Below are 21382 nucleotides of genomic sequence, written 5' to 3' on the forward strand. Positions count from 1 at the left end.
GGCACGCACTGTATAAAGGTCCTAGATCATGTAATTTTCAGAACTCAACTTTTAAAGGAGGCCTATAATGCCCCTTTTACAAGATGTAATATAAGTCTCTGGTGTCCCCAGAATGTGTCTGTGAAGTTTCAGCTCAAAATACCCCACAGATCATTTATTATAGCTTGTCAAATTTGCCCCTATTTGGGTGTGAGCAAAACACGGCGTTTTTGTGTGTGTCCCTTTAAACGCAAATGAGCTGCTGCTCCCGCCACCTTTCCAAAAGAGGGCGGAGCTTTAACAGCTCGTGCTGCGGTTGCTCAACAACAACAAAGCTGGAGAATCTCACGCAGCCAAAATGACAATTGTCAGTAACGGTGTTCAGCCTTACATTGTTCAAACCAGAGTCGAACACTGATGGAGAGACTCAGGAAGAAGTTACAACTTATAGAATGCAACTGGACGTTTCTGAATGGTTAGTGGATAAATTTATGTAGTTGCTGTGGAGTTGATTCAACTCATAGACTAGCATATGCCGTCATGTTAATCTTTTGTGCAAATGCAGCGTTGAATTGACCCTCGTTTGTGAAGCAGTCCGGCGTAAAATGACAGCATGGTAAGACCACTCTACTAAAAAAACTCTTCCTCTTCTCTAAAGCAACCCAAAATGGCCTCAACCCTTTTTTTGTGTGTTCCTGTGTTTATGTAAATTTCAGGGTTAGTGATGTCACTAACCTGGGAAGAAGCTTGTTGTAGTCCCTACCAGCCGTTTGTTGTAGTCCTTAAAAGCGATTTCTGTTAAAGAAAATATCTCCCTTTGCATTGAACTTTGAGCGTCGTAACTTTGCAGATGTTGTTTATGCTCAAACAGCAACGTTACACACTAACTAAAGTTAAAAAAGTGAAATCATAATCAAGGACCCCTTTAAAACTGTTTTATGGATCAGTATGGACAATCAGTATTTTGTTAAACAACAGTACAGTCCTTTGAATGCCCTGTATTCTATCCATCACAGCCTTGTTTTTATTCCTGTCAAAAATGAAATAAGGCGCTACCCTGACTAAGGGGTATAGGAGTCATAATATGCTCTGAATCCCACTGAGAGTGAATATTACCTATTAATTCCTTTTAATTCAGTTTATCAATTGTGGTGATCCCATTTTTGGCGTATTCTAGAGGTGCGGTTCACATGCTCCTTAAATGCTGCACTGCCGATTTGGGAGTTCTGGATGTTCTAATGGATTTTGCTTTGTGCATTACACTCCTGTGTCCATGAGGAAGCGTTTTGTGTGTCTGACATCCTGTCCTGTATTATGCAAAACAAGACAAGCCAGTAGTTTTGGGAAACCAGTAATGTAAGTCACAAACAATAGGCTGTTTGATCACAATCAGACGCCAATTTCCTTGAAACCTAGAATACGAAAGTTCTCAGTTGCAGGAGCATTGCAGCAGATATTCTAAACTGATGACGTCCATGATCTTGGATCTGCTTTGTATACCAGACTCATTTGTAAACACAAAACTGTTCCAGTAACTGCAACTGCGGGTCAGTTTCGTCCAATACCATCCACAAGCCTGGCGTTCGCTGAGAGGCCCCCCTGTGATGTAATAGCTGGAGAATGTGGAGTTTAGCTCTGTTGCTGAGGGAGGTTGGGGACAGGCTGGGTTTCAGTTTTAAACCAGAGAGCGAGTGAATGAGCGAAGAGAGGGCAGGAAATGGAAGGGAAGGGGTGGGCAAGTGGATTTAGGAATGGAGAGGCGAAAGGCTGCAGTCCATTTTGTTGTTCAGCTGCACTGAAGCGGTGATTCCCGTAAACGTATGTGTGTGTGTAAAGCGCTTGCGTCCATTGTATAACAGCATCTAATTACTGGAGGTGACGTCCTCTGTAGATTCACATGGCAAGTGTAATTAAGCTGTATTATCAAGATTTAAATACAGCTTTTAGTGTTTTAGGTATAAATGAACGATATGTTAAATATATTCTTGATATTGAATGCATGTTGTCACACTTGCAGAATGAGGATATCTCTTCCACTTACAAAATTAAATTGGCATAATGTTTTTGTGCCTAAATAGCTGTAACTTGCAAACATTTTGCAGATCTTCAGTGTCCATGAAAGAGTCCGTAGATGCTTTGAGACGTCTGATATTCCATAATCAATTTCAAAGCATCATCAAATCATTTGATTGTGCATGCACTAGACCATGCATTCATAAGTAATAGATACTTAGAAAAACAATAGGTAACACTTTACAATAAGGTCTCATTTGTTAGCATTAGTTCATCCATTAGTTTACAACAGCAAGCAATATATTTTTCACAAAATTTGTTCCAATAGTTCCAAAAATGATCCAATAGTCAATTCCCAATGGACAAATTCAAGTTCTGCACTTTTTTTTTTTTTCTCGTTCGAGAAGCCGTTTCAATGCCGAATTTACCTAATGTTAACAGATAATGTTTTAAACTTCTTTTTCTTTTCAGTTCAAAAAAGTATTAGTAAATGTTGATATTAGACGTAGACGTGCCGATATTCTGTAATACGATATATCACGATAATGAATATGCACAATATTGAGAGTATAAAATCCACAAATAATAAAATGCACCACTGTAAGCTGCAACAAAGAGACGCGCATATAAACAAGCCCAACGTGCACGAGAAGCACATGGCGGAACGAGTGAAGGAGATGCGCTGAATGAAAGTGCAGGTTCACTCTCTGACAGCAGAAGGCACTGATGGAACTGCAGAAATGAAGCGGTTACCCCGGAAACGCCGTAAACAAAAGCGGCTGTGCTACTGAACAGTATTTCAAATGCTTCAAACAGCCATTCAGTTTTTTGTAATCTCAATGTTGTTCATCACAGCACCAAATACTTAATACTTAAAGACTTAATAGGCTATTTATTTTCAAACTTTAACATTTTTATATTTTATTCTGGACTACAACATGCCTTATATGACTGAAAATGTTCTGATTATTTGTTATTGTTCAATAACACTTAGTGACATAAGGCTTCATTAGTAAACATGTTAATTCATTACTACCAAACTGACAATGAAAAAGCGTTTATTAATCTTAATGTTAATTTCTTAGTTAATGTTTAATAACATTACTAAAATCAAAAGTTGTAATGGACCTGGGGCCTGTACCATGATGGTAGTTAAACAAACTCAGGGTTATAGGATTAGTTTCGAGTTGACAAAACCAAACCACTCCAATCCGGCTTTGTTGGTACCATGATGCTGATCATCAACTTTCTCTGTCAACTCAGGCTTTGATTCTGAGTTTGTGGAGCGCGTGCACATGAATGCGTGACATCAGTGGTGAACAGCCAATCACATGCCTTGCAACAGAGAGAAACTCTGATTCACTTCTCGCGAGAGAGCCAGCGTGATTCAAAACTCTTCTGCTGAAGGTTAAGAGATTGAAGAAAATGAAGAATTTAAACGCATTTACACTAAAGAAAATACTTGTCCATGAAAGAGGAAAAATAAAAGAAATGATCTTGCTCTATCAGTGCAAGAGAAACTTGTGAAGTTAGTTTATATAGTTGCTTGATAATATATAGCAATAGAGACTCAAACATGCAAGGTCACATGTAGTCATTTTTAAAGAGTTAACTATTGATTCTACAGCTTATTACATATGATCTGTATATATCAATATTCATTTAAACTAAATGCTTAATAACTGCTAAACTAAAATTGCTTGTGTGTAATGGATTAATAATAATATAGATCATATAATAATTATATAAATCATAATTCTAATTATCGTTAAAGCCAGACAATTTCATCTTTTAAATATTTATTTTTACTACATAGTGACCTTTAATTTGGAGGAAGTGAAACCGGGGGTGTGACTTTATTGCGTTGGATGTGTCAGTATCACTTTGCTCACATCTGATTGGTCCAATTTCGGTTTGAGATCCCTTATCCAGAACATAACCTGCCAGGTTAGCTGTGGAGCGTAAGTTACTATGGTGATTAACACCGCTAGAAGCCAAGTCACTTTCATGGTACCTAAAACCCAGGATTGGCGCAACTTACCTGGCTAGCCAGTGAATCCGGCTTCATGGTACAGGCCCCTGAGCTAAAACTAACAATGATCAGTTGTATTTCTTAACTAACATTAACATTAACAAAAAATAATACCTTCTGTAACAAATGTAGCTATTGCTCATTCTTAATCTTAGTTAATGCATTAACTAATGTATTGTAAAGTGTTACCTGTTGTTCTTTATAATTCTTTTGCACTTTAATCTGTTTGAAAAATTTAACTTTTTAATTTTTTATATGTATTGCGTTATTGTAATATTTTTAATAATGTTCAAAGTTCTTTTTGTTATAAGAAAAAGACATCTTAAACTTTTTATACTGACACTTTTTTTTGCAACTTATTTCAATATCGTGATAATACCGTATACCGTGATAAAAGCTTCAGCAATTATCGCAACATGAAAATTTGATACTGTCACATGCCTAATTAGAAGCATTGTTTGTTGTTAACAGTCCATGTTAACTAATATTAACAAATGAAACCTTATTTGTGACTTTGTGTTACCTCTTAAACATTTCTGTTTGGTTCGATCTTAATTCCAGAGACAGTTAATGCAGGTTGTTTTTGCATTTTGCTCAAGTTCATGATTTGTTTAATGCATGTTTTGAGAAATAAATTAGCATTTTTCACCTAGATGACCATAAAATCCATATAAATTGTAAAAGCAAAATATTGCCCCTTTCAGAGGTACAAATTGTTTACTGATATCTCTTATGTTTTATGTTATTTTATGTTTATGTTCTGTTTAATTGCCTTTTAGGCTGCTTTTCAGTTCACCTGACCGTGATCAGATGCATTTATTTATTAGGGTGAGTTAAATTGATGCACATTGTTGGCTGTTGGTTCTGAAGACTGCAGAGTGTGTTCTAATCTTTTGACTTTAACTACAATATGTTTTTACTTGCCAGCTTAATTCTCAAAATTGTTGCGCCATTTATGTGGCGTGCTATTGCAGAAGTGACTCTGTGGGTAGTGGCTCTAAACCATAAGGAGGAATGCTAGTAGTCAGTCCTGCAGTTCCAGTTCCTCAGGGCATGACCCTGCCTCTGTACTTCATAGGTGCTCGGTGCTATGGTCTTAACACTGAAGTAAAAGTGAATGTATTTCTTGATTGCTTCACTTAGTATGCAGACATTTGTGGGAAGTACTGGAGCTCATAAACATGTTGTTGCTAATTGTATCAGCTGTTTTATTTGGAGTTTTGTCACCAAGTGCATGAAACCGTTTCAATAGCTATTTTGGGTTTAAACACATTTTTATTTTCCAAACATTATCTTCCGTTAGATACAGAATATAATGCTCTCAATTGTCTCAATTTCAATCTGCACTGTAAGTTCACAGCATTTTTTTTTTCTTGTATTTTCTACAAACTGCTTTCACTAATGTCATAAAAGCATCCTTCCGCTAATTAGGTGGCTTCTGTTTAAATTGTGAAATTATTGGATTCAGAAATTTGTGGTAGCACTCCAAGAATAAATGCTTTATGTATTTTCTCTTTTTTTTTTTTTTTTTTTTTTTCCTTTCACACTTTCAGTTTCCAGAAAAGAGCCCATACATGCTTTGAGACATATAATATTCCATTATTAATTTCAGATTACCAAAGCATTTCATTGTGCACGCATGCAGGCCAAACATAGTGATAGATTTTTAATACAATTATCTGGTAATACTTTACAATAAGGTCTCATTAGTTAACAGTTCATGCATTAACTGACGTCAACTAACAATGAGCAATAGGCCTACTTTTTACAGCATTTATTAATCTTTGTTAAAGGGTTAGTTCACCTAAAAATGAAAATTCTGTCATTAATTACTCACCCTCATGCTGTTCTACACCGGTAAGACCTTCGTTCATCTTTGGAACACAAATTAAGATATTTTTAATAAAATTCGATGGCTCAGTGAGGCCTGCGTTGAAAGCAAGATTATTAACACTTCAGAATGCCCAAAAAGGTACTAAGACATATTTAAAACAGTTCATGTGACTACAGTGGTTCAACCTTAATATTATAAAGCAACAAGAATACTTTTTGTGCGCCAAAAAATACAAAAATAATGACTTTATTCAACAATATCTAGAGGAGATGGGCGATTTTAAAACAATGCTTCATGAAGCTTCGAAGCTTTACGAATCTTTTCTTTTGAATCAGTGGTTCAGAGTGCGTATCAAACTGCCAAAGTCACGCCCCCAGTGGTGAACCATTGAAATTTCAAAACGCTTATGACGTAACAAAGCCTCGTTTACTGAAATCACGTGACTTTGGCGCTCTAAACCACTGATTCGAAACAAAATCATGAAGCAGTGTTTTGAAATCACCCATCACTAGATATTGTTGAATTAGTCTTTTTTTTTTTTTTTTTTTTTTGGCGCACAAAAAGTATTCTCGTTGCTTTATAACATTAAGGTTGAACCACTATAGTCACATGAACTGTAAATATATCTTTAGTACCTTTCTGGGTGTTTGAAAGTGTAAATTAACTTGCTTTCAATGCAGACCTCACAGAGCCATCAGATTTTATCAAAAATATCTTAATTTGTGTTCCGAAGATTTTCGAAGTCTTATGGGTGTGGAACAACATGAGGGTGAATAATTAATGACAGAATTTTAATTTTTGGGTGAACTAACCCTTTAATGTTAGTTAAATACAATTGTTCTTTGGTTTGGTGTAGAAATATTGTTCATTAGTTCATGTTAACTAATGTTGTTAACTCATGTTAACAAATGAAACCTTATTGTAACCTATAGGTGTTACTAATCAACTCTTAGTTCTCGGTAACACTTTATTTTACGGTGCCGTAGTTACAAGTTACTATAGTAATAACAGTACATTATGCATAATTACAAGTAACTAACCCTAAACCAAACCCTAACCCTAACTGTCTCTATGGTAAGTACATGTAGTTAATTAAAAGGACTCAGGACTTACCAAAGACTATAGAATAACACAAGATACGTCACTCGTATTGTTTTGAATGGGAGAAAGTGCAACGCGCAATATGGTGGAATAAGTCCCGCCTTCTAAATAAGAGTCATCGTGTAACTGCAGCGGTCGTTAGAAGCTCCAGTTCCTATAGACACAGTCAGACGGGCGCCTCCGAAAGGCACAAGAGACACGCATTTAGGACTGCGCATGCACGCTAGCTTGATCCAGCCTGAAAAATACAGTTTTTTTTTTTTTTGATTCGAACATTTAGAAACATAATTTATGAGACAGTTGTTGTCAGATTTCATTGGTGATCTCAAATATGAAATTTAATCGAAAGCTTGGCAAACAGCTTTGGAGAATTTGATGTTTCCCCATTCATAGAGATAAGAGCTGCACTTGAATGCCTGAGAGGCGTTTCAAAGATGGCCGCCGAGTGAAATGACTTGTCTTAAAGGGACTTTGGTACTTATTTGAGTAATTACAATGTAACTACGACACTGTAAAATAAAGTGTAACCTAGTTCTCTGGTTTGATCTTGAAAAAAAGCAGAGGCGGTTGTTGCCGTTTGTTTTTGCCTTTGGCTCAATTTTATGATTTATGATATGATTTGTCTGTTTTGAAAAATAAATTTCCATGCATCATCTCGCCTAGATAATCTTGTAATCAATACGAGTTGTAAAAGCAAGTAGTGCCCCAGATGTACATTATTTTCTGATATCTCTAATGTTTTGTTATTGTCTGTGGTTACCAGAGAAATGATAATGTTACAATTTTCAAAAACATAAATGTAGAACATGTGTAACTATTATGATGTTCCTAAATGTTACTGGTATTTATATTGTGCTTTTAGTAATATAACCACAGATAGTTCTTCTGCTTATTAGGTAATTATACTAATTCTCTTACGTTGTTTGAGGGTAAGAGTTTCCTGTAGTTGCGACTATTAAATACGTCACTCAGGTCTGGTGTAAAGGCTTATCTATCTATGGCTGTTTGCTTTAGCAGGTTGACTCACTCATTCAGAGGCATGTATCTATAGCTGTAGTAAATTAAGATCTTCTGTGCCCTCGTTGCAAATAGCACCTCTTCATTACTGTTCAAATTATGTTAATAATTACTGTAATGGCTGTTTGTCCACTTAAGCTTGAGTTCAGTAAATGCTGTCTGTTTGTGCAGGTCGAATTTCCTGTGATGAGAATTGTACGTTTCTGTTTTTCTTTGCGCATAGCTATTGTACTTGATTCATGGTCTGCCAACTTTAAAATCATCATATTATATTATATTTTTTTTTTTTTAGGGCTGCACGATTAATCAGATTTTAATTGTGATCACCTTTTCTGCTTCACTCGATTTATTCAGGCATAATCATCTGTGACAGTCAATTGTAATTGCTGAATAGATGCACTTATACAAACTTGCTACAATACGAAGTCTTTTTTTGTTGTTTTAATATAAAAACATTAACATGATTTAAATTATTGTAAGTAATACTAGGAATTTTACAGTTTTTGATTTTGAGAAGCTTCTTAAGGTTTTAATATTGTAAAAAGTATATTAAAGGTGCAGTAAGTGATTTCTGAGAAATAGGGACTTGCCGATCCTATACTCAGTATCAGTATCGGCTCTGATACGGCCATTTTTGCCGGATCGGGTATCGGTCAGGTGAGACCGATCCAAATCCGATATTGTGCGTGTACTATTCTGTTATTGTTAAGCCCCACAAAAGGCACAAAAACATTATAAAGCACCATAACGTTTTTGTGCACTATATTCCTAGTTTTCTGAAGCCATTCCATAGTTTAATGTGAGGTACAGATGAAAATTTATGCCGTTAAATTGAAGTTCACGTAAACTCTTCCCTCCGCTGCGGCTGTCAGTCATTCTCCATTCAGCATTCAAATTTTGTGTCGCGTTCGATTACGACAGTCAACACGATGAAACTCTCTCCAAGATGATTCAATGTTCCTACTATTATTGTACTTGATCTGTAGATAAAGGTATATGGTTTTGCATAAAAGGCCTTTATCTTGCTGGAGTTTATTGCTGTTTCTAAATTGTTACTTTGTCCTTTGTGTCTGTTAGATCACAACACTGGAGTAGAGAGCACTATGAATTGTTCTTCACTTGCACAGTAACTGATTTATAACTGTTGAGAGAAAAGGCTCACTAAACTGCATAGATATAATACACTATGCATATCTCTTCCCTTTGTGCTTTGAACTTTTCAATGCGAAGCGCTGCATGCTGCGACTCCATGTTGCTTCAAGCACATCATTCTGCACACGGGATGCGCATAAGCGCTTTGTGCTGCTCTGTATTGGAGCCTTTCATATTATTTTTCAAGCCTTCCCGTTTAGTTCTCTCCAGCGCTGGAAAGCTTTTCTAAAATTAACGCAGGTTCTAAAGCTCTTGCCTCATCATGACCGTTCTTTTTCCAGTGATATTCCTCCTGACTTTTTCTCATTATTTGTAATGTCTCTCAGCCATCTCTCTTTCTACAGTCTTTCTTCAAATCTCCCTCTTGCTCACTCTCTCTCCTCCCCCATCATGAGTGGACACGCCCCTACTGCTGATTGGCTACAAGTGTGTTGTGGTGGTCTGTCTGATCCACTTTCAACAGCATTTCTCAGAAATCACTTACTGCGCCTTTAATATTCATAGTAAAATCAGGAAACCGCATAGCAATGACTTCATTTGTTACGATGACATGAGCAAATTCAGTTATTTTATTATCAAATTTAAGTTTGTAACTATTGTGAGTGGCATCTCAACTATCACTGCGGTAGAATGTGTGGACCCGCATCGTCTACGCTGGGTGTAGTTGCGCCTTGTTGTTGTTTTTATTTGGTGCAGATGTAAATATTTATCTGAAGACTGGACATAGCAAAGCCCAGTGTAGAGCTTACACCCAACTTTTTTACGTCCAGCTGGTGCAACCGGCCCCAGATCCTTAACTGATGCCATAAAAGTCATTTAGACTATTGTTTGCCAATTGGTAGGGTGAGCATTGAGTCATTTCGGACAGAAAAGCACACATGACACATGAACAACTGATTTCAAGTAAAAAAAATAAGAAAAAGGTGGGGTTTTTTAATGCATTGTGGGAAATATTAAAGCCTAATCTGATTTGCACCAGGTTTGGATATTCACATAGAGTGCAACAGTACCCATCTCCTTTTTCAGCTGTGCTGGTTCTGGAAGTATTTTTTTTTTTCATTCATTTTTCCCATAGGAATTTTAAAATAGTCTTCGTTAAAGAGTTATAAGCCATGAATCAAGCCAATCCGCTTCGAGGTGAATCACAACACTACAAACTTTGATTTAAAATTAGACAAAAAATACAAAGGTCCAAGACTGTGTACTTAATGATGTTAGTGAGGGGAAAGAACTACAATCCCAAGAAGCATTGCCATAATCAAATTAAAAAATGATGGTGAAATATAAAACTACTTATTTACAAATGTTGATTATATGTATAAAAGCAATAGGCTATATTTATATGCATATATATACAAACATTTCAGTATTTTGAGGGACTCGATTATGTCATTCACAGTGCTTCATGGGAGTGGGCGGAGCTAAAGAGCTATTTTGGAGCATGTTGCTTTTTTGGACTCTTGATTGGTGTCATTTTCTGTACAGCATCGTGGGTAGTGTAGTTTTTCCACCAGGAATTCCACTGTTAAACACGATTATTTTAAAAATAAGCTGAAATAATGTGGGCTGACGGCTTCAGCAGAAGCAAATACCATGGATTAACAACCTTGTAGCTCACAGCAGGTTTGTCTTTAATGGTTTATAAGTTATTGTTTAAAATCAATTTCCTTATGGAGAAAATGAATGGAGTTTTTACTTCCGGAACCCAACTGTTGCACTCTGTTGTATGCGCAGTGAGGGATGTAGCCACATAATTACACTTTCTTTTATGCACCCTTGTGTGCGCACAAATGTACATACAAATATTTTAGTCAATGCATGTACAAGCTCACACATGCCTGCATTCTCTCACACACACACACACACACACACACACACACACACACACACACACACACACACACACGGTGTGTGGCTACTGCCTGGGCCGTGCCTCCATGCCAAACTCTGCCACAGTGCCAGTCTCCATGGCAACCCTTCTGCCAAGGACGTCAATCTGCCGTCACATGAACCAGCCTGACTGGGAGGAGTGTCAAAAGGAGCAGGCAACCGAAGGAGTGAATGAAAGCAGAGGAAAGGGAGATTTTTTTTTTGTTTTTATTTGCATGGTTGGTAATTTTTGCAGACTTTGACAAGGCATGTTAAGCATATGCCCATATAAGGGTGGAAAATAACTGCAAATCACGATGGTTAATTTATTATTAGTGGTGTTTGCTAAATTTCTAAGGCAATCTTCACTATTGGTACAACCATTCATAACCTTCTAGTAATGACTTATTAACGTTTAATTCAAAACCTTAAAGGGATAGTTCACCCAAGAATGAAAATTATCCCATGATTTTCTCACACTCAAGCCTTCCTAGGTGTATATGATCTTCTTACAGATGAACACATTCGGAGATGTATTTAAAAATATCCTGGCTCTTTATAATGGTAGTGAATGGGGGGCGCGATTTTGAAGTCCAAAAAAATGCATCCCTCCATCATAAAAATAATCCAAAGGCCTTCTAAAGCAAAGTGATGGGTTTTTGTAAGAAAAATAGCCATATTTAAAACTTAATAAACTAAAATAACTAGCTTTCGGCAGACGACTGTACGCATACTGCGCAAGTCAACTTGCGCCACAAGATTAACCCCTAATGCGATTGTATGACGCAGGATGTAGGAGTATCGTAAGCTTAGACGCCTCTTGCGGTTTAAATAAATACGGCTGGGCAACAAACTCAAGCTCCTTTTCTCTTATATCGAAATCCTCTGACATTGCTCTGTAAAATTTCTCATTTTAGACTTAATTTGTGACCGGTGTTTTGATTTGCTCAATCCTCTGCGCTTCCGTGTTCATCATTGCGTCATGTGTTGGGTCAGGGGTTACTCTTAGAGGGTACGGCCATCTGCCAGAAGCTAGATATTATAGTTAATAAAGTTTTAAATATGGATTTTTTTTCTTACAAAATCTACACCTACATCGCTTCACTTCAGAAGGCCTTTATTAATCCGCTGTAACTTGACTAGCGCAAACCTTAGTAAATCACCTTGCATGATTAATTTAAGTACTTTTCTCTCATAAATTTTGGGTCTGAAAGGAAAACTCCTACAAATGCATATGCAATAAGGTCAGTCGCAAAAATAACTGTGTCCACGCCTTTTTAGTGCTAATTTTTCACTGCGTGTCTTTAGTAAATCCTGAGGGTAATTTTTTTTAACACCAAAAGAGGGATTGCGCTGGCACAAGGTGCTAGTAAATCAAAGTGTTCTGTCAGGCACTTCATACTTTTTCATATCATGGGATCATTTTATGGATTTAGTTTTAATCAAATTTAATTCATTTTGTTTACATTTTATTAATTCAAGTATGTTTATGCACTTTTTATCACTAGAAAAAAAATTAAATAGCCTGTTAAACATTATATATTCTCCTTTTATATAGAAAGTTTTTGGCATAAAGCGTTCTTTGAAATTGAGTCAAGAACCCTAGAGTTCTATTTAGAACATCACTGAACCTGTAGCACCGTGGTAATGACTTTTGCCCTGGCAAACTACCCTCACATTTCCTTCTTCAAATGTAAAAAGCTAGTTTTGTGAAGTAAGGTCTGTTTGATCCGCTTGTTCACTCTCCAAAGTATGGTGAAACCGTTCAACCTAGTTAATGTCTTTAAGATTTTCTGGTTTATAGAATGTGAAAAGCTTCTTACTGGCACAGCTGCGAATGTGCGGGCGTTCTGGGTTAGGAACAGAAAAGACAGGATTATCCAGCCTTGTGTCCCGGCCCCATTTCGACGAGCCTTAGAAGTGCCTTCACCCTCAGAAGGTGCATTAAAATAGAAGCATCTCTTCTTTAAACGTTGGGAGATGCCTGCTAAAGGGATCTTGTGAATGCACAAATAGGCATGTAAAACATATATAATGCCATATTGCATAACACATCTAAATGGGTGCATCTTATGAAACTGAGAACCTGTCTGGGTTACATTTCACCCTAAAGCCAAATGAAAGTAATTTGTAGGGTTTGGACATTATGACTTTTTTTTTTTTAATGACAGTTAAATTAATACGTACAAACTCCCAGTTCTCATTAATGTAATGCAAATGATCTCATTACTGTAAGAAATAACTACATTAATTTAGCAAGTATTCATGCATTGTAATAGGGGCAAAATTGTGTTTTATTATTAGGGCCTGAGCACCTGTGGTGCGAGGACCCTATTGTTATTGCTCAGTCAATTATTCTTCTTCTCCGAAATGAAGACATCTATATGCCAATATTTAGTTAGTCATAGCGCCACCTGCTGGCAACAGGAAATGGCATGCTTTGCACTGTAATTCACTCCCAGAAACACATTTGTATATGCCATGAAGTACCAAACATGCTAGAAACACGTGAAATCATGCAACACTTGGCTAAGTGCTAATGTATGCGATTAACGCCACGAAACAGCAAGTTGTTGTAACTCAGGCATACAATGTTCGATCTGCTCCAAACTTTTGATAATAGTCCTGGCCTGAAGACATCTGCTTGGCAATCAAAATGACTTTGCCATATTTCTTCTCTATTTATCTGCTTAAATGAATATCGCCCACTGTTCACTGTTCAGTTTTCCTAAGGCCACCGGGTGGCGGTAAGCCCGGGTGCAAGGGCCCTTTCATCGCTGCTTGCAGCTTTAATTAATGTTGTTTTTGTGATTGTTATTTATTAATTTATCCATTTTATTTTATTTAATTTTTGTATGAAATAAAGCACATTCCTCTCAGTTCTCATTACCGTAATTAGCTGGCTATATATTAATATTGTTATTTATTTTAGTTCTCATTACCATAATGCAACTTATCCCATTCTCATGAGAAAAAAAAATATTAAATGAAGTATTTATGTATTGTAATGTTTTTTTTTTTTTTTTTTTTTTTGTACTGCCTTTAATGTCTGCTGATTTTTATTAGAATAAAATACTAATAAAAAAAATCTGGACCTGTTATAGTAATGAGAATTTGGGGTGAAAAAATCTGCTTAATTGTTATGAAAATGTCACAATGCAAAACCTTTTAATGCCATATATATTTATATAATTATTATTTATCTAACGGGCTAAATATTTATTAAATTGTTAATATTGGCTGAAATAAGCACATTCCTCACAGTTCTCATTACCGTAATGCAACTTATCTCATTCTTGTGAGAAAAAAAAAAAAACACATTAAATGAAGAATTTATGCATTAATGTTTGTTGTACTGCCTTTAACGTTTGCTGATTTCTTTTAAATAAAATACCCATTATGTTCATGAGAATTTGGGGTGAAGAAATGTGCTTGCTTAATAATCATGATGAAGTCATGATGCAAAAATTTAGTCAAAAAATTAAAAAAAAAAAAATTATTAAATTTATTTATTTATTTTTTTTAAACTTGAACCTGAAATGAGCTTTACCCAAAATCACAGTGTTCATAAGTTAAAAGTTATTCTAAAACCTTTTTTGAGTGGCTTTGCTTTGCCTTCTCACTTTGTTGACACCACACACCGAGGGTTTACACACAAGTAACACTAAAATAGGTAGTTTTTGTTGTTTTGCATCTGTGCTGATTTTCAGTCTTCGAGATGTTCTCATGCAGCAGTCATTTACTCTCAACAGTTTCCATGCAGACCCAGCTTTATTTATAGACATCTTTATTATTTGGTGGCATGACAGTATGCCATTGGAGCGTCTTTTTCCCCCTCCTCTTTCGCACCAAGGGTATCTGGCATTGTCAGAGCATTGTGTAAATTCACTACGAACGTTCAGCCTGTCGCCGCCCCCCTCCTTCACATTACCATGGCAACAGCCTGTTGCATAACTCCTAACCACAAAGTCTTGCCTGTCCGTCTCCGTGGAAACCATGCCTCTCTCCTTTTCTCTTTTTCCCTGCTGTCTTGCTATGTCTCCCCATCTCTGCTTCTCTATCTCTCTCTTTCATGGTCTTTCTTAACCTCTGCGTAATTTCTCCACTTTCTGCCCTTTTAGAGTGTGGTGTGTACAGTGCCAGCCAGATGGTTGATCTGTGAGCTTTACACTTGTCAAGATTGAAATCTGCATCAACATTAACAACAAAAAACCTCCAGACATGACACATTGAGCCATGGTGTGAAAAATGCAAGTTCAAATACAGCCGTTCCGTCATAAATTGTGACCTGCTTGACCATGTTTCTGCTGTGCAAGATAAAACAGTGCAGATGTTGCATTATCTGTGCACCTGACACAGATTTAGCATTAACAATGTGTCAGCAGTGCAGAGAGCTCAGGGAAACCATTTGAATCAGGTCATGGTTATGATGATGAGATTGCATCTTCAAGTTCTTTGCATTCATGAAGCCCATGTGTGAAGAAGAGTGACGCACATAAAGCCATAGGAACTGTTTTGAGTTTAGCTAAAGGTTAGAAGGTTATTTAACTTAAAGATCACATTACACTCTAAAAAATAATGTGTTGGCTCTACAATCAATTTTTTTGAGTTCTGACAACTTGCAGTGAATTTATGTTCAAACAACAAGCTACAATGAGTTAGAGGAACTTAATAATTTGTAGCATAAACGCAAATTAAGTTGAGTAGCCCTGGAACGAATTCATCTTACCTATTTCAGTTTAAATCAACAGCTGTCATAGCACATGCTAACCTAACTTATTTAACAGTCAGTCAATGTGTTTACCTTCATGTATCCACTCTTCAACACAATGGTAAAAAACTTCAACATTACAGAAACTCTTTCAAATGTCAAACATAACAGCATTAAACACTAACAGGTCTTTCCCTTCATTAAAAACAAATTAACACTTAATTTCAACATTAATTATCCTTATCCAGTCCTATGCAAAGCATGCTGGGAACTAGAAATCCACTGCCTAATTTCCGAAGTTATCAAGACAATTTCATTAAGTTACTACAAATTTTTTTAAAAAGCCAGTTAATGCAGAAATTTGAGTTTAAGTTACAAATGATATTAAGTTAATGTAATGATTATTTTGATTATTTAAGTTAATTTAACATTATTTTGTCAAAATAACTCAACAAAATAATGTTTGCAACTTAAAAGGCTTAATTAAAACAATAAATTAGAATTTTTTTATTTGCAACCATGCATTTATTTAAATTGTGGTAACAGGTCCCCTGAATTTAGTGTTTTTGGAAATGTTTTTAAACATTTGTTTTTTGCGAGTTCTCATGCTTAAAATATTAATATATTACTATTACTGTTATTTCTTTTGAAAACTGATTTATTTTATTTAGTTAGTTGTATTTAGTTCTTTAACGTAAAGGTCACATTAAATCTGTCTTTTTAAACTTTTTTTTTTTTTTTTAGTTTAGTTTTTTAGCGTCTTCAACTTCTCAAATACTTAAAACATTAATATCCAACATTAAAAGTATTATAATTCCTTTTGAAAACTTTATTTCGTTTTTCTTTTGTATGAAGGTCACATTATGTTTTTGCAACTTCTCAAATGCTTAAAATATGACAATGCGTCATTAGAATTAAAAATGATAAATCTAAACACAGTCTGTATCTGAATGTTTGGTTTTATTTATTTTAACTGTTGTCTTTTTTTTTTTTTTTTTTTTTTTTTTTTTTTTTATTTATATGAAGGTCACAACTGTCTTGGAAGCTTGTTCAATGTTCATGAATCATCATAAAAATATTTTGCACTTTTTTATTTATTTATTTATTATTATTTTTTTATCTGTGAATCTAAACAAAGAGTGAAATAATCATAAGCCATTTTTAATACAGGGTGTTTCAAATAGATGGACCCAATTTCATACTAATATATTTCAAAATGGCAACGTTACAATTGCACAAAAAATGACAAATGAACCTGCAGGTTCGACGTTTCCTAAATGACACACTGCCTCAACGTTGGATACGTCTCACAGGACCCCAAGAATTGGCGCTACACTCTTGGCCCCCAAGATTAATGAACTATTATGTTTTGTAACTAAAGCCGGGTTCACACTGTATGATTTTTGGCTACAAATGTTGAGAATCCTAAAAGATTCTTCTGATCCTAGGCCAAAATCTGAAGTCTTTGATCACTAGTTTGACATGTTCTTCAACAGACGATTAATGATCGTTGCGATCAAATTTTACCTCTGACGAAATTCTTGCAGTGTCACAAGTTTTGACGCACAGTGCTGCGGTGTGACTTCTCCTTAGACAACCGTCAAGTCAGAAACCAATAGGAGCACAATTAGCGAGACCACAACCAAACCACCACTTGCTCCAACACACATCGTGTTTTTATTTGTTTTTGTTTGCAAGCCACCATTTCTATCCCACATGTAAATGCAGCTCACAGTCACTGAACGTGTCACGGATTGATGATGTAAAACTCCGGACGAGTCTTCTTGCATGCATTCGTTTTTAACGCATCTTGACTGCCATAGAATCTGACATTAATGACAACTGAGATCCTTCAGTGTGACATGGCTTACAGCGGGGATCATGTTCGTACAGTCTGACAAGCAACAGTCGTAAAAGGCTATTATAAATCGTACAGTGTGCACCCGGCTTAAGAAAACAGATGCTTGATCTGATGATGTCTCCTCTTTTGCTTCTTTTCAGCTCAGCGTATGATCGTGATAATAAAGTGCGTGTGGCGATAAAGAAGATCAGCCCGTTTGAGCACCAGACGTACTGTCAACGCACACTCCGTGAGATTAAAATCCTGCTCCGCTTCAAGCATGAGAACATCATCGGCATCAATGACATCATCCGCACACCCACCATCGACCAGATGAAAGACGTGTATCCTTTTTTTTAGCCTGGAAATAAACAAAGTTCTAGGATTTTATTATTCTGTCCTATTTCTAGGTAAATAATCATACAAGTAAATTAGTGACAATGATCATGTGACTCCTTTGGTACAGACAGTCAGCTGCTCTTCCATTGAAGCTCAAGATGCTTTTTTTTCTCATGCTGGAGAACACGATTTTATGTGTATCAGTTCAAGTGTGGCCATCATTAAAGCAAAAAGAGAGATATTAAGATGTATTTAAATTCAAACTCATTCAATTTTTCAGTTCAGCTTTTTAAATATACATGTTCAGGCTGAAAATATGGCCTCTGGCACAAACTACGATCTTTTCCAACTGTGTAGGCTGAGACAATGCAAAAATCTCTAGTAAAGAGTTAATTTTAGGACCGAAATCAATAGTCAGTAGGCGTGTGGATAGTGAGAGCAGTTTTGCATGATCTAATTGCTGTGTTGTTGTAGTGTGATTAGGATCATGCCAGAGCTGCTGCTGTTGAAGGGAGTAGAAACATAAGATTTTAAAGACCACGATTTTCTTTCTTGTGCTTATGTATTTTCTACTGAAGATAATACAGAACTTATCAAAAGCCTTGTGATTTTTGTTGTTGTGGTTGTTGTTGTTGTTGTTTTAAATATCCAGGAGCTTTTAGTATGCCACAGCCTGAAATAAACAAAGATTTACTACTTATCCTTGTTGGCAGGCATGGGAATTGTGAGCTGTTTAAAGGATAAGTTCATTTCCGAATTTAAATTTCCTGATAATTTACTCACCCCCATGTCATCCAAGATGTTTATGTCTTTCTTTCTTCAGTCGAAAAGAAATTAAGGTTTTTGAGGAAAACATTCCAGGATTTTTCTCCATATAGTGGACTTCAACAGGGTTCAACAGGTTGAGGGTCCAAATGTTCAAATGGTCTAAATGTTTCAGTGCAGCTTCAAAGGGCTCTGCACGATCCCAGCCGAGGAATAAGGGTCTTGTCTATTGAAACGATTGGTCATTTCTAAAAAATAAAAATACTTTTTAACCACAAATGCTCATCTTGCACTGCTCTGCGATGCGCCACGCGTTACGTAATCATGTTGGAAAGGTCACGCGTGACCAGGGCTTGACATTAACACCCGCCAACCCGCCAAATGCGGGTAGATTTCAGCTGTGGCGGGTAAGACAGCCACTCCCACTAGCCACTTTGGCGGGTTGAATTTAATTGCAGCTTACAGCCAATGATCGTTGAAGATCGTCGTATCACAAAATTACAATTCAATTAATGTTACAATTCTTTATCGATTAACTTGCTGTTAGTGAAGGCGGGATAGGCGGAATCGCGCTGAATGACACACAACAGAAGCGCTTTCTCGCGTGTGCGATCAGTTCTCCTTGTGCCTGAATAGTCAAATACACGCACACACAGGTGTCAAAATGTCCGTCGTGTGGAGTATCTCGCGTGAATATAGTCGGTTATGGCTTAAGTGGACGTAAACAGGTGGGTAATAACTGGATATGTGTCGGTATATTACGTCCATGCATTCAGCAGCCCAATTAAATATCTGTCTGTCATTAATGTTAATCAAACAATAAAAAATGTTAAATAAATGTATACATGTTAAATAAACCTACTGTATCTGAAAAAAGTTTTTTTTATTTATTTATTTACTATTGTTTTTGTAATTTGCTTCTTTGTTCTTTTATATAGCCTAACGAAAATAACTTATTTATCATATTAGCCTATGCTCATATTGCCCACCTGTAGGCTACATACCAGCTGATATACAATGTAGTCTTGATTTGGGTGGTCAATCTGCATTTGAAAGTTTGAAAGGGTTTTAAATCTTCAAAATCAAGTAAAATGACTCAAAATCAAGTAATTTAAGAATGCCAAAGTCAACTTTAATCATATAAAATGTAATTTCCCAACAGCAAAATTGTGGCCAGTGAAAGTGCTGAGTGGCTAGTAACTTTGGAAAAACCACTATCGACAGTGGCTGGTGAGCAAAAAAAATGATGTGAAGCCCTGCGCATGACGTAGGCGAAAGTACGGATCCAGTGTCTACAAAGCGAATGTGCAAAGACTAAGTCAAACGGCCTTTACAAAAAAAGGTGAAACAATGATATCGGATGATTTTGAAGTTGGAGGAGAAGTGACCTTTCCAACCTGATTACATAATGCGTGGCGGACCGCAGAGCAGTACAAGATGAGCATTTGTGGTTAAAAAGTATATAATTTTTCATTATTATTATTATTATTATTATTATTTTTTTTTTTTTTTTTTTTTAGAAAATGACCCATCGTTTCACTAGATAAGACCCTTATTTCTCAGCTGGGATCATGTAGAGCTTTTTGAAGCTGCACTGAAACTGCAATTTGGACCTTCAACCCGTTGTACCCTGGTGAAGTCCACTATATGGAGAAAAATCCTAGAATGTTTTCCTCAAAAACCTCAATTTCTTTTCGACTGAAGAAAGAAAGACATAAACATTTTAGATGACAGGGCGGTGAGTAAATTATCAGGAAATTTTAATTCTGAAGTGAAATAATCCTTTAAGTAGTTTTGATTCTGTTCTATAAGACTGTTCCAGTTCTGCAGTGATTCCATTAACATTTGCAAATGTACTTTTGAGGAATAAATCATATATAAAAAGGTAACTTTTTAGGATTAATTAGCATATACATTACCATTCAAAAGTTTGGGATCAGTCTCTTACGCTCACCAAGGCTGTATTTATTCATTCATTCATTCATTCATTCATTTATTCATTTATTTATTTATTTATTTATTATTACTATTTAAAAGTTTTTTTTTTTTCTATTTTAACGTAATTTAAAATTAATATTTTCCAAACATTAATATACAATATAGTAAAATATAATTACAGTTTAAAATGATTTTCTATTTTAACATAATTTAAAATGTTTTACAAATATTAATATACAAAATTTTTAAATAAATTTATTCCTGTGATCAAAACAACTGAATTTTCAGCATCATTACTCCTAGTCTTCATTGTCACATGATCCTTCAGAAATCATCTAATATGCTGATTTGCTGCTCAAGAAACATTTTTTATCATTATCAATGTTGAAAACAGTTGTGCTGCTTAATATTTTTGTAAAGACTGATATGTTTTTATTTTCAGGATTCTTTGATGAAGAACAAAAGAACAATATTTATTTGAAATAGAAATCTTTTGTAACCTTATAAATGCCTTTACTGTCACTTTTCATCAATTGAATGCGTCCTTGCTCAAATCTATTAAAATTACTGACCCCAAAATTTTGAACAGTAGTGTAGATACCTGAAAGCTGAATAAAACCCCAAAAACTCTTTTGAATAACATTTAAATCATGGATTGTTAAAATCCGAATGAATGTACAAAAAGGGTTCAGAAGATTCTCACATTAAATGAAACGTGTTTCTTCAACTGGCTGCACATACTAAGATCCCCAGACTAAGTGTGTGAATGTAGCATTAACTTAAACCTTTTAT

General features: G+C 35.7%; 1 protein-coding gene across 2 annotated transcripts in view; it reads left to right on the forward strand.

The window, feature by feature from the left end:
• mapk1 (mitogen-activated protein kinase 1) overlaps window positions 1–21382 on the forward strand; it is a 39174-nt gene that overhangs the window by 2351 nt on the left and 15441 nt on the right. For both annotated transcript variants that reach the window (XM_051895297.1, XM_051895295.1), the window contains exon 2: window positions 17710–17892. In XM_051895297.1, coding sequence (XP_051751257.1) covers window positions 17710–17892 — 183 coding nt within the window. The remainder of the gene's footprint in view (window positions 1–17709; window positions 17893–21382) is intronic.

The sequence above is a fragment of the Ctenopharyngodon idella genome, chromosome 5, assembly GCF_019924925.1.
Source record: "Ctenopharyngodon idella isolate HZGC_01 chromosome 5, HZGC01, whole genome shotgun sequence".
Classification (NCBI taxonomy): Eukaryota; Metazoa; Chordata; class Actinopteri; order Cypriniformes; family Xenocyprididae; genus Ctenopharyngodon; species Ctenopharyngodon idella.